The following is a 13,659-nucleotide window of genomic DNA, read 5'->3' on the forward strand; positions in this document are numbered from 1 at the left end:
TTCAAATAACGTCTCACTCTTTTTGTTGTATTACGACAGAGATATACGAATTCAAATCCTTTACTCGCGCAGACGAAACGTCTCAATGTTTTCCTTCGCTGTACTATAAATGAGACACCCCTGACACTTGAGAAAGCCTTTTCCAGCGCTACTAAGGTTTCATTTCATCTTACTTTTTGCACGTGTAGTCGCTAGCTTGCCCAACCGCCCGCGATATTTGTCCTTGACCTAAAAAACAGAAGAGCTCAGATCCCCTGCGTTAAGGCTCCGTTCCCCATGCAGGTTATACAAGCAGTCTGCTTGACATCGTGCGTGCGCGGGCGTACACCGCGCGACGGAGAGTACGTGCCCTGCCATTCCTCGTTGGCGATGCGGCAGCTTCTCCCCGGGGCAATGTCGTTTACGGCTAAAAACGCGCACATCGGCGGCCGTCCGTCAGAGCTAATAAATGCGCCGGGAAATACATACAAGGACCATTAGCGCTTTTAACATCGCCGCCGCGACGCCCCGCCGCTGCACCGGCAACGTCGCCGTCCGCAGCCGGGCCGTGCCTGTAACGTTGCCCGCGGGCCGACTGCGAGCGAGACTGCCGAAAGACGAGCGCGCGTTGGGGCGTGGCCTCGAGGCCTGCGCATGCGCCCCTCTCCGAGTGGGGGACCGTACGAGGGGGGTGCGGAGTTTGGGTCCCGGGCCCAAAAGAAAAACAGGAATGTGGGAGAGGCTGCGCCGGGAAGGCGATGCGCGGTGAGGAGGGCAGCGTTGGAGACGAAAAAGAAAGCGGACCACGCGGTGTCGCGGCGGCGTTGGTGGTGGTGTCGGCGAAGTTGAGTCGGCTCGGGCCCTGCGCGCTAGTTCGGTCGCGTTCGCCGTGCTGCCGAGAAGTGAAGCCCGCACGCGCCTGCGAGCCGAGTGCGCGCGTACGCGTGGGAACGCACGAGGACTGATCGGAACTTGTCTGCGCCGTCCGCCGGCGTTAACGACAGCTGCTGCTCTTTTTATTCGTCGCTGACGTCGACGACTGGATCGCTACGACGAATTCTGTTTCCGTTCCACGATGTGAGGTTAACCGGAACTGTCGACGGAACTTGCAACCTTCTGCTTCGAGATGTCGAGTGCGCAGCGGTGACAATTGTAGGTATCAGCTACGTAACGCAGCCATTTTCGGCCGCCGTTGGTGGATATCTTCTGTGACTCAAGTGCTTCTTCCCTGCCGTGTCAAGAAAATTCTGTATTGTCGAATCAATACGCCTTTTGGACGCTGAAAAAGTACGCCGCCAGAATTTTTCTTGTCGTACCGGCGTCCTGGGAAACCATTTTTTTTTCTCGGCCTGGAGCTTCTTCAGGACAAAAACTGTGATGATCAACCATTTGTTTTTTTGGTGATTGAGAACGCCTGAAATATACTTGTCGGGTCGAAACCCAGAAACCACGTTTGATTTTTTGACGGGAACCATATACCAGACAACTGTTGGCTACCAGCCATTTCTTCTTGTCAAGACCTGTTTGAATTTCGTAATATACCAGAGGCGCCAGACATGTCCTTAATTCCTCGGTAAATCTGAGTGAATGCCGACGCAAGTCGTTTGATAGAGAACTTAGTGTCGATAACTCCACTCCGCCACCGTCTTCATCGCAATTTTCGCAAGTGAAAGCGCTAGTGGCGTGCGTTACAACGACTTCCTGGACGAACTGACGCGATCAGTTGCACAGTGCGACGGCGTGCGCCTGTCACGACACCACTTCAAGCGTTGACACCGTCGAACATTCTCTACCATTCTTCGTTCGCGGCGTCTAGTCCGCCTTCTTCCTGTGAAATGAAAGCGAGCATCGTTTCTGGGGTGCTGGTCACAGTGGCTGCTCTGCTCATCGTGTTTGCTCAAGGTAAGCGTCCGGAAACTCACGCGCACATTCATTTAATTTTATCAGCGACTCCATTTCTTCAAGCAATCCAAACCCCGGACAAAAGTATAACGACTGTCGTCAACGAAAGCAACTTTGTTTCAAGGCTGCATTTGATTTCGCAACATCCCTGCCAAGCTCACAATGCTGCGCTTTGTCGCCGGACAATGAGCATTCAGGGGTGCCTGATAACGGCTAAGAACACTGTATTCAAAAATATAAAATTCTAACCAAAATATTTCACTTCGTCACTGTTAAAATGTAGACTCATTGCGAATTCCTTTGAAGCCGCATTCAGAGCTTACGATGCGCGTAAACTTCAAACCCCACATTTTGCTTACTAATCTAGTAGAGTAAAAAAAACGTTTTTTTTAATGTACTTTCTTCTCGAATGAACCGAACGCGTTCCGAGTTGAGCCGACAAGATCGGAGTGTTGGGGCAGCCTGCCTAATAGAACTTCCGTATTTTTTTGTTTTGTTTTTCTGGTGCCATTGTTCGCTCTTCTCCCACTGCCTAATGCTTTCTCGGCTCCTCTCTTAGGCCGGAGTGGATTTAAGCCCATAAAAAAACATGCCGCTAAAGTTGCAGCGGAAGCTGATATTCTTACGATCGAGCTCTATTTATAAAGAAAATAAGGTTTCCCCTGCCCGGCATGGTTTTAAAATTTCGCTTGTTCCCTTTAAGCGGATTTTCGAGTTGGAAGCAAATCTGAACCATGAACTCGGTGATAATATAATTCACCATTGCAGATTTTTTTTTTTGGCAGATTAACCTCCCAGACGTTTTTACAAATGCTTATCGTAATGGAATAGTTCCACGCATAGTTAAGTTACTGAGATAAGAGTGTAATTATCGACATTAACAAAAGTAAATGACATTCAGGGAGAGCAGTATTCAAGCCTAAAAATAGCAAGGCTCCGGTTTATCTACCATCGCAAGTTCGGTGCTTTCTTAAAAAGCTTCGAGGTCTTTTATGATAGTTAAGAAAAGACTTTGTTAAAGTTTCGCGACCAGTCAAGAGTAAAAAAAATGACGTGTCCAAACAGCGAATTCTAGCATTATATAAATGTCGTCAATAATTGGTGGAGACAAAGTAAATACAAACTACAGAAACGACCAAGTAAAGGACGAACATAAAATAAAGCGCACTAGGAATACGTGCACGAAATGAACGTAGTTCACCTGTTTTTCTGAAAAAAGAAGAGACAATGGCGGCTTGCCGTTCTCCCCTTCGGGTAAGAAATTTGGTGTACAACAAAACTGCTCAGAGCAACAATAATAACAACAATACAGACTTTTCAACCACTGTAGCCTTAAAAACAATTTATAAGGCGGAATGGGTATATTATTAGTTGAATGAACAGAAATAAAACCAAAAGAAGACGGTCTAGGCAAATAATTTGAATGGAAAACATTATTGTGAATGAAGGAGAAGAGAAAAAATCTGAGCAGTTTTCATCAAGAGAAGAATTGACCGTAGGTGGATGTCACCACAATGAAAAACGGCATGTTAGGTTTATCAGCCTTGAGTAGACCTCAGGTAGTGCAGAAAGTGTCACGGGAAGGCATGTCGAAAACAGAATGCCAGCCCACGGGCTTCATCCACCGCTTCAAATCGAACAATCCCATAGTGGAGCAGGGCATTGAAGCCAGAAAACTCCGTGGCACGGTTAGACAAGAAGAACGTTTATTTAGAGGTAGGGGGATTAAGTTACACGTTGTATTCACTGAAAGTCACTGTTATAAGCACATATGCCGCAATTGGAAATTATTGGCCGGTTTTGAGAACGACTGTTACGTTGAAATTTTGACGTCACAACTATGTAAAGGAACTTTGCCTTTAAGTATGGGGTTATATGCCGCTATTGACTACTTTTGTAAACTTTTGGTCGCCGCAGAAGCATTTTACTAATATTTTTCAACCATGAAAAGTTGGAGTTACAACGTTTTTTATAACGCGTCGCAGTGCATCACGTCTCTTTTCAGAAAAGTTCCTCTCCAAACAATGCCAACTAAGAGGACGTTCAACCAATATAAAGCTTATGATTAAAGTGCAGGGGAGTTTCATGCTCTTTAATACTTAGCAGATTACTATAACAATTCAGTGGGCCTAAAGATAGCGTGTGCACCCCTTGTGCTCATGCAGGCCAGATTTTCGGCCCTTGCTAACGCGCCCGTCCTCTGCGAACATTAATCATCGCATATATAATCATCTGCAGACGTCCCAGAATGCGCCAGCCGCAATGGGAAAGCGACAGGACTGACCCACGGCTGTTTTCGGAACACACCGCTAGGGGTATTGCAGTGGCTTCCCTACAGGCAGCGCTCGTAGCCTACAGTGCGCCGTACAGTTGGCAAAAGCCCACCCACGGCATGGAGACGCACGTCAGTGATAAGGCAGCACTCAATAGTGCGGCGCCCCGGCACAGCCGATGCAGCTAGCGGCCCTCCGCGTGCTCCGGCTGCACTTGTTGCGAGATGCGGCATGCTGCTATGGACCGGACAGTTTTCCGGCTAGCTTTGCGGGGGACTCCTGGCATCCCCAACCTCGACTGCTGCTGCCGGGCGCCTGCTCTGCGCTGGATTATGAACTGGCCTTTGCACACGACACCGTAGCGCAGAATACATAGATCACAGCTCAATTCAAATTTTTCAAATTTTTTTTTCAAATTTTTGGTGTCGTCGATTTTAACAAAGCGCTAGTCAGGGCTTCATGAGTGACGGAGCGCGTGTTGGAAGCAGGAGCATAGAATTTCACAAGCATAGAGCCTCAGTTCAGTTTCTTACTGATAGCGATTTAATACAAGTGATGCTTTCAGTAACGCTTAGTTTAAGATAATTGTGCTTAAGTGCGGGTTTTTGTTACAGATAGCCTGTAGGCGTGTGTCTCCTTGCACCGCTGCGAACAGCGTCAAAAAAAGCAAGAGATGTCGATAGACTGGTGGCCGCACGTGTGGACAACCAGGCCACCGCGCAAGACCACAACCATCTGTGAGGAACAACAAGCACAAATCTTCTGAACATAGAACAGGAACCAGACGCCAAACCTTCCGCAGGCACCCTTACAAAAATAGCGCGCGACTCGCCAAGGCTCTGGCGCCACTCACTAGCGAACGTTCACTCTCTGTAGGGCTACCGATACGTAGCGCTGTATCCAAATGCGACAAGTGTGGCCTACACAGGAAGCTCGTGGAATCAGCGAGTGCACTTAGCATTTAGCCACACTCACTTAGCGACGTCTTGTATCTCTCTTTTCCCACCAGAATGCATTTTTTCATCAGCCCACCCCACTCTGAAAGGACGGGGATGTATAAACTGACGAGTATGCATGAAAGAATGCGTATGAATTTGGAACCAAAAGAGTTCCAATAAACCGACGAGCAAACCCACACACTCGAACGTACGTACACTGGTATGCAGCTGCTTTGCCGTGTAGCCATCTCAGAATAAGAAAAAAGTGAGTGGCCTTTCCTGTGCTATACATCCGCGGAGGTATGAGTCTCGGAAGTCACAGCGCGACCGGAATGCGATGCAGTAAGCGATAAGAAGACGCGTTCACCCTTCCTCCTGCTGTAGCGTTGTCGCTTCCATTCTTTCGTAGGCAAATGGCCAGAACATGATTTCTCGTTGCCTTTCTTGCACTCGACGGGCATACGCAGAAACATTGGCTGCATACCAAAATGTGATAGCTGCATTGCTCAATATTTCTTGATTGCGGTGTACAGAGAAAATTCCTTCCAGCCGTCAAGCTACCCATGAACGAATGTTGATTGATTGATTGATTGATTGATTGATTGATTGATTGATTGATTGATTGATTGATTGATTGATTGATTGATTGATTGATTGATTGATTGATTGATTGATTGATTGATTGATTGATTGATTGATTGTGATATTTAACGCTCCGTCGCAACAGAGGCGATGAGGCGCGCCTTATTAGATGGCTCTGGATTAATTTTGACAAACTGTGGATCTTTAATTTGCGCCGAATTCTCGAACAAACGGGCGTTTTCGCTTTTCGCGTCCATCGGAAAAGCGGCCGCCGCCGCCGGAAATCGAATCCGCGCCCTCAGTAGCCCAACGCCTTAGCCACTGGGCCACCGGTATCGGGGCCATAAGCCGGTGTCTCTCACGGCTTCGTAAGCCATGAATAGAGATAAAGGAATCACTCCTGGCAATATTATAAATTATGAACGCTAAATATTAAAAATGTGTTTTTCTTTGTCGCACCGATGCCACAGTTCTCGTGACAAAGCGCTAAAAAGCCCTTTCCACCGGTTGAGACGACTGGCTTCGCGGTTCGCTCCCGCCTGACGTTTTCAGATGGCTTCGATCTGTCTCATACGTGTTGCATCGCTGCTCGTTTCTGCCGCTATACCTTAGGTGAGTTGATGACGATGGTGGCTTTCGCTCACTGCCGCTATTCGCTCGTTCGGCTACGATCACCCGCTCCCTTACTTCATCTACGGTACGCTGTGGTGTACCAAATGTGGTTTCGTAAGGTGGGTCCGCCTTTCTCTGCCGCCGCGTTGAAGCGCTTGTAATGGAGCACCTCGCGCTATTACATGCTCCAAAGTGACGTGGCCTAGGATCACTGATGAAGCTGTACCGCTTAAAGCCGTCTTTGTGTTATAGAAGCGGAGACCTTCCCTTAAGCAACAAATGAAAGTTGCATTGTTTTTCTCAAATGGCTGCTTGTTAAACAATGCACATATGAGCAGAATTTAAATTTTCACTTGCTGCGTCGGCGTGCACTACAGTCCTGACCAGCGACTTACAATTCTTTTGATAACTGAATGTACTACGAACGTACGGTTGCAAACGCTGCTTGCCGAAGTGAAGCGGGGAGACAACCATAAAATACAGCGGAACCAGAGGAGCATGCAGAGGCCATGTACATGAACAATTATTCGCGCTCCTATAGTAACTGCGAATGCTGCGAAAGGCAGTCCGTATAGTATATTATGAAGTGAATGAGCATCCTAAAGGCATATGCAGTGCAACTCAGATAAACTGTAGCAACCCGAACCGCAGTCTTTCGCTTTTAAAGCTGCGATGCATGCCAAGGTGACGTCATTCCTTCTTTGGTGTAACAATGATTGGCCCTCAAAGTCATACGTCGTCTGGTTGGTTAACTCAACCCATGTGCACGCTCACTTCACCCTGCGCGCACGAAACGGCTTCTGATAATGACGTATCCAATCTTGAGTCTACTCAAGCGTGCGCCGTAACTGCATATATATAGTCCGGCTAACCCAAGCAGTTTTCACTCCACCCCGCGTGCAGCATTCCTGGTCGATAAGATGTTTAATACGACCCGGTGTGTAAATTTCTGGACCCCGCGAATGCGGAGAATGCCGGCAAACCATTAGTAAAAATAACAACGCGGAATTCGATGCGAACAGCGCTTAACTGTCAGGCGGATCAGCATCTAACTGACTAACCAACTAACTAACTAACTAACTAACTAACTAACAAAAACAAACTAACAAACTAACTACCTAACTAAGTAACAAAAAACTAACAAAGTAACTACCTAACTAACTAACTAACTAAATAACAAACTAACAAACAAACAAACTAACAAACTAACTAACTAAACAACTAAATAACTAGCTAACTAACTAACTAACAAAAACAAACTAACAAACTAACAACCTAACTAACTAACTAACAAAAAACTAACAAAGTAACTACCTAACTAACTAACTAAATAACAAATAAACAAACAAACAAACAAACTAACTAACTAACTGGCTAACTAACTAGCTAACTTACAAGCTAACTGCAGGCTAACGAAATCAAAGTGGTGTCGCAACAGCTTATTTTGAAAGCCTTTAAAAATTGTGACGCTTCGCAGGATTTTGATGTCTCTCAATGTGCACAGTGTGGTAGTTTATTTAGGTTTGTTCTTAGCAAAGAACAACGAGATGTTCTGACTGCCTTCGAGGCACTGCATCCTCGGTACCTAAGATACGACATGTTCAATCAAAACATCACTTCGAACAAGTAAGCACTCATTTTCAGTTGTGATTGCGAAAGAATTTGTCGAATTGAATGCCGCAGGCTTCTGCTTCGATGAATCGGACGTCGGCAGCTGTCATCACCAGAGGCCAATCCCGCTGAGTGGGCGCGTGAGAATTTTAGTCGATTTTTGTTGACGTCGCACCCGAACGGGAATTGTTGAAACGGCGTGATTTTCTGGGGCAGCTGTCCCCATCACTGGACAATAGGTAGGCCTGTATTCATTCCTAACGTGCAGGCACGTTAACGTTGACCTTAATAACGTTACAAGCAACGTGAAACTCATTGTGCGTTGGGCTGCCTGTACCAGTTGTCGCGTTTTCTCAGTGTAAGGCCACAATGCGTCCTCTGACTAGGTCGTCGTCTAGTCGGCTAGACCCACGCTACAGACAGACCAAAAGACGATTGGCGTGTCTGTCTGTCTGTCTGTCTGTCTGTCTGTCTGTCTGTCTGTCTGTCTGTCTGTCTGTCTGTCTGCCTGTCAGCAAAAATGGAAAAGAATCCTTGACCGAGACATTTATATAGGCAAAACATTTGCAAAGGACTAAATCTGGTAGCTGGCTTCATACTTGTGGACCATGTTCAGCAAAAAGATAACATTACGCATATAGTAAAACATAAATACTTAAGTGACACTGGCACTGTTCTTTTAATTACTAATGTACGCGGTGGTATCTTGCAATTGCAAACACAAAAAACGTTAAAACAATACTTTTGTGACAAAATAAAAAAATGCTCGCGCTAAAGCCTGAAACACGTGGATAAAACGCCGAGCCAACCTATAGCAAGAGGTCCCAACATATTGCGCGCCCGCAGTGCGAAAGCGGAAAATTTAAATGAATTCTACAAAGGACCGAGACAGAGGGGAACAGCGTGAAAAGAATACGCAGGGGAGAGAGGGTAGGCAGTTATTTAACAAGCGCTGCAGACAACTACTGTTTTTCGACGACACTTGCAGCGAAGCGAGCAGCTACAGAGCCAATTTCCTTTTCAACCCAATTAACCGGTTTACTTTTACCCTCTTTGCACCGTTGGCCATCTTAGGAGCTGTTTGCTGAGGCGGACGCCATACGGCTGTTTTCTTTTTTTTTTTTTTTCCTGTCGGCGATTTAGCGGTTTCGCATTAAAAGCAAAAAACTCGGAGCTTGTTTCTCTAAATTCGTACGTCTATTTACTCGTTTGCGGGCCGCGGAGCGCCAAACACAAGTTGTTCCAAAGCGCTGCATTACAGCCTGCACTAAGAAAAAAATTACTCGTCGGTTTTAACTTGCTTGAGCTCATAACTCCTGCAGATATGTACGAAGGCGACAAAGCTACACTTTTCTCGCAGAAACAAGTGTAGGTACGTTCGTACGCACATTCCTATTTTATCGTCGTTGTCCGAATTTGCTGGCTTCCAAGATGAATGATTTTCAACCAGCGCATTTCGTTTCCTCGCGAAGCGAGCTTTTTTTTTTTTGCATGTCTTTCGTTCGTGGAATGTGTCTGTTTGTGCCACGTTTTTTTTTTATTTTTTAGCAGAGATCCAACCTAACGGACCACTAAAATGCATAGGCGCTTTTTTTCCGGTTCCACCACATCTTGTTTAACGACCATTCACAGCAAAGTGATGCAACAGAAGAGACGAAGAAACCAACGGCTGACTGCATTACGCATTGAGAACCGACAAAAGTCGCGGTTCCACGCGTTCTTATCCAGTGTAACGCAGCTTCTATATAAGCGTTCTTTCATTCGGTTTCCGCTTTTAGGTTCTTAGCCAGCATAACATGCTCATCAGGGACTCCACGGCAAAAAATAAAAGAACGGTAATTAAAAACTGATGGACGGCGACGGCTCGTAAAGAGGATTCACCGCGGGCTTTGTGCGCGGTTGAGTGGGAACGCATGAGGTAGGTGCAATATTGACGCGGCTGCCTCTTGGCTGCCACCTCAGCGGCAGCGACTGTTACATAACAGCTCCAATGCCTATTCGTATATACTCGTAAATGTGAGTACCGTAAATACTGAGCAGAATATTGAGCAGGACAAAATTTTTACGCTGCAGCTTAAGTGCCCCGTCTGGGATATCGGCGAGATTAAGTCGGAGGCCACTGAGCTGGGGAAGAGAGCGCCAATGCAGGAGGTCGGGAAGGGGAGAGGAGGAGCGTTACGGGGAGGATGCAGACAAGGGCGGCGGGGAGGGAGAAGGGAAGAAATCTGCTACTCTCGCCACCCAGAGTCCCAGCGGCTTACCTCAGATATAAAACACAAGGAGACGCACAGCAACACACCTCTTCTGTATCCTCCCGGTAAAATCTCATGGGAATTAGTGAAGACCGCAGACTCAAAGCCACGCCGTGAACACGTCAGCAGTCAGATGCCGATTTCTCTGGTCCGGGCCGATCTCACACCACCGGTACGGGGCACCTCACAGCAAACGCCGAATACGACCTGAACAAAAGCCGTCGGCTGGGCACGCCCAAGAGGGTTGTGTGTAACCCGCGTTCACGAAGTCAAACGTCGCTACAAGTTTTGTAGCGTGAGCTACACTGGCCAAGGTTGAGCAGTTTCCCGGGGCTCCTGGAGAGCGGTGCTGCGCATGCGCGAGGAGCAGTCACGTCTCACTGTGCACAGCTGGCGCGTCGGAGCCGCCGCCGCCGCTGCCGCGACTGGATTAGATTGTATTGGATTAAATTGGATTGTATTGGATTTGATTGGATTGGATTTGAAATCGTTTTAGCAGAAGTAAGCATGATAATTAGCTAATCCTAGACAACCAGGAAACCTAAGAATAACCAGCTGAACGTTAGCTCACGCTACGTATATCCTGGCATAGCCGAGCTAAGCCACTGGTAATTTTTATTAAAGGTAAGCTTCCTTGGAATGTCTTCCGTTACGTCTGGTGTATCTTGACGCGCTCAGCATTCTGAAAAATCAACAACTCCATCAAGCTTAACAACACTTCATTTTGACAATAAGTTCATCTCCACACAGGCACGACAGGAAGACAGCTTCGCCTTACGTCGATTCTCACCTTCGCATGGGACCCGACAATTTAGTCTCAATTGTATGAAAGTACACCGAAAAAATTTCGCAGGTGCGAACTTCGCGCACTCTTGTGAGAAGTCTCATTACATTTCTTTCTATTTGGCAAAATGGCCGTTCACTATTTGCAGCATCCGTCACATTCAAACTGCCGCTGTTCACATCATCATCATCAGCCTATCTACGCCCACTGCAGGCCTCTCCCAGGGATCGACAATCATCCCCGTCCTGTGCTAACTGCGACCAATTTATCCCCGCAGAATTCTTGATCTCATCTGCCCATCTAACCTTCTGCAGCCCCCTGCCACGCTTGCTTCTCTAGGGATCCACTCTGTTACTCTAATCGTGCTTTCGCATTACATGCCCTGCCCACACGCATTTATTCTTCTTAATTTCTGCTAATATGTCCTTAAGACACGTCTGTTCCCTGACCCACTCCGCTCTCTCCTTGTCCTTTAATGTTACACCTATCATCTTCCGTTCCATAGCTCGCTCAATTGTCGTCAATTTTAGTTGAACCCTTTTAGTGAGCCTCCAAGTTTCTTCCCCGTAGGTCAATACCGGTAAGATGCAGCTGTCATACACTTTCTTCTTTAGGGACAATGGTAGGCTGCCATTCATTATGTGAGAAGGCCTGCCGCATGCACTCTAAACCATTCTCATCCTTCTAATTATCTCTGCCTCATGGTAGGGACCCGGGGTCACAACTCGGAATAAGTAGATATATTCTCTTAGCACTTTCACTGCCTCGCCACCTATCTCAAACAGTTGTGCTCTCCCTTGGTTATTGATCATTACTTTAGTTTTCTGCATATTAATTTTCAGGCCCACGGGTCTACTCTGTTTGTCCCGTGCGGTAAGCATGCTTTGCAATTCGTTCCCCTTATTACGTAGCAAGGCAACGTTATCAGCACATCTGACGTTACTGAGCTACTCTCCATTAACCTTTACGCCCACCTGTTCCAACCCAATGTTCCGAATACCTCTTGTAAACATGCTGTGAATAATATTGGAGAGATTCTGCCTCCTTGTCTGACGCCCTTCCTTATAGGTATTTTACTGCTCTCCTTATGGAGGGCGATGGTAGCCGAGGATCCATTGTAGATATCCTCTTGTATTTTTACGTAATGCTCGTCTACACCCTGATTCCGCAATGACTGCTGAGGTTTCGACAGAGTCCAATTGTTCAGGTGCGCACTTAATCCCTTGGTAAGAAACGGCAGCCCTCAGCCTTGTCTTGGAAGCAGAAACAATAATAAAGCAGATGACAAGTGCAGAAAGGAAGGCCGGTACCTCACACTGTCCCATTCGCCCAGCGATCATCTTTTCCGCTTCTTCTGCAGTTTTGCCTCTTTCAGATCTGCTTTTTTTCGAAGGTGCACTCGTACTGACTGCCCAGCTCGCTACATTACTTCTACTGCTACTCGTGCCGGAGGGAAGTACTGCTGTGGACAAATTAAAGAGCGCCTACCCAACAAAGTTCCATCTCATGCTCCGCGCGTCAAATTTCCCTTTCATTTTCTAACAGCATAATCTGTTATAAGATAGATTCCGCAATGTCGCACACGGAACGATCGCCGGGGGTCAGGCGGTACGATGACATAATGATTCTAATGCACACATCCGGTATAGCTATCGCAAAAGGAATTGCAGTGGTCAGAGCCATAATGCAGTGACTGAGCGTTATCTAAAGCTTACTTTTAACAAAAGGTTCATTCCATGCCAAACGTCCCAGCCGTAAAATCGACCATCACGGATTTGCTCAGTAAAAATTGTGGGTCATCCTCGCATGGCCCACAATGCTCCCTGAAAGTGTTTTTGTCCAAAAAAATTTTTGTTCTGTTTCTAGCGGCCCTTTTATCTCTAGGGTTTCAAGCAAACTTACGTCTGTGAAAAAATTCATAATAAAAGTAAATTCTCTTACAATGGCAACCATTTTTTCGTGAACATCATGTCGAGGCCCTGGGCTGGTGTACGCCGAATTTTTAAAATATTTTTTTTTCTTTGCTGTGATTACGCCATTCAGAAAATACACGATGTCGAGCATTTTCAAACATTTTTAGCAAACACAAGCAGATTCTCTCAGCCAAAGAAGCATTTGTACCTGTATCTCAGCGTTATGGAAAATCGGTAAAAACTATATTTACACTGAAAAAAGGTTAAATGTGCCAGAAAACGTTTGTCAAACTTGGGAAAATCTCCCTTATGGCCCATATTCACCTTGAAATTGCGCATTGTTGTGCTCGTAGTAAAAATATCAAATGCGAGCCATTCACTAGTACAAATGATCGCAGTTTATTTGAGAAAGTTTAATCAGAAAAGTTTTTGTTTTAGCAGAGAAAAAAATTTTTCAAATTATACAGCGACACTACCTCACCCCGTTGTTCCACAGAGCGTCTTCTCTGCACGGCATGCACCTGCCTGAATGAAAGAGCCGCGAGCCAGCGGGTTTGCGCTACAAGAATACCTTTCGCCGCAATGGTAGTTCGTAGCGACAGTACAGAAAAAAGGAATAATTCGCGTGTTAGTGGGAAAAGTACAACGTGGAGCTAGCGGTGGTGCGCCCATTCCATGAGTACGGGTAACTCAGCGGCTGCACATCAGATGTGCATTTAAAGCATCGGGTTATGCGATTCCCGCTAACGCATACAAATAAATTCGCTTAACTCGATGACTCAACCACTGTTTATTTCGTAATTTTGGGCATAC

The 13,659-nt window shown here is 46.4% G+C and overlaps 1 protein-coding gene across 1 annotated transcript in view; it reads left to right on the forward strand.

Moving 5' to 3' along the window:
• The first annotated feature begins 842 nt into the window (after window positions 1-842).
• The window catches only part of LOC144167546 (uncharacterized), a 284,946-nt gene continuing 272,129 nt past the window's right edge, over window positions 843-13,659 (forward strand). Inside the window, exon 1 of the mRNA XM_077696779.1 lies at window positions 843-1,881. Within this exon, the coding sequence (XP_077552905.1) occupies window positions 1,815-1,881 (67 nt within the window). The 5' untranslated portion in view covers window positions 843-1,814. The remainder of the gene's footprint in view (window positions 1,882-13,659) is intronic.

Source organism: Haemaphysalis longicornis, unplaced genomic scaffold, assembly GCF_048455015.1.
Source record: "Haemaphysalis longicornis isolate Haplotype H1 unplaced genomic scaffold, Haemaphysalis longicornis Haplotype H1 scaffold_2, whole genome shotgun sequence".
NCBI lineage: Eukaryota > Metazoa > Arthropoda > Arachnida > Ixodida > Ixodidae > Haemaphysalis > Haemaphysalis longicornis.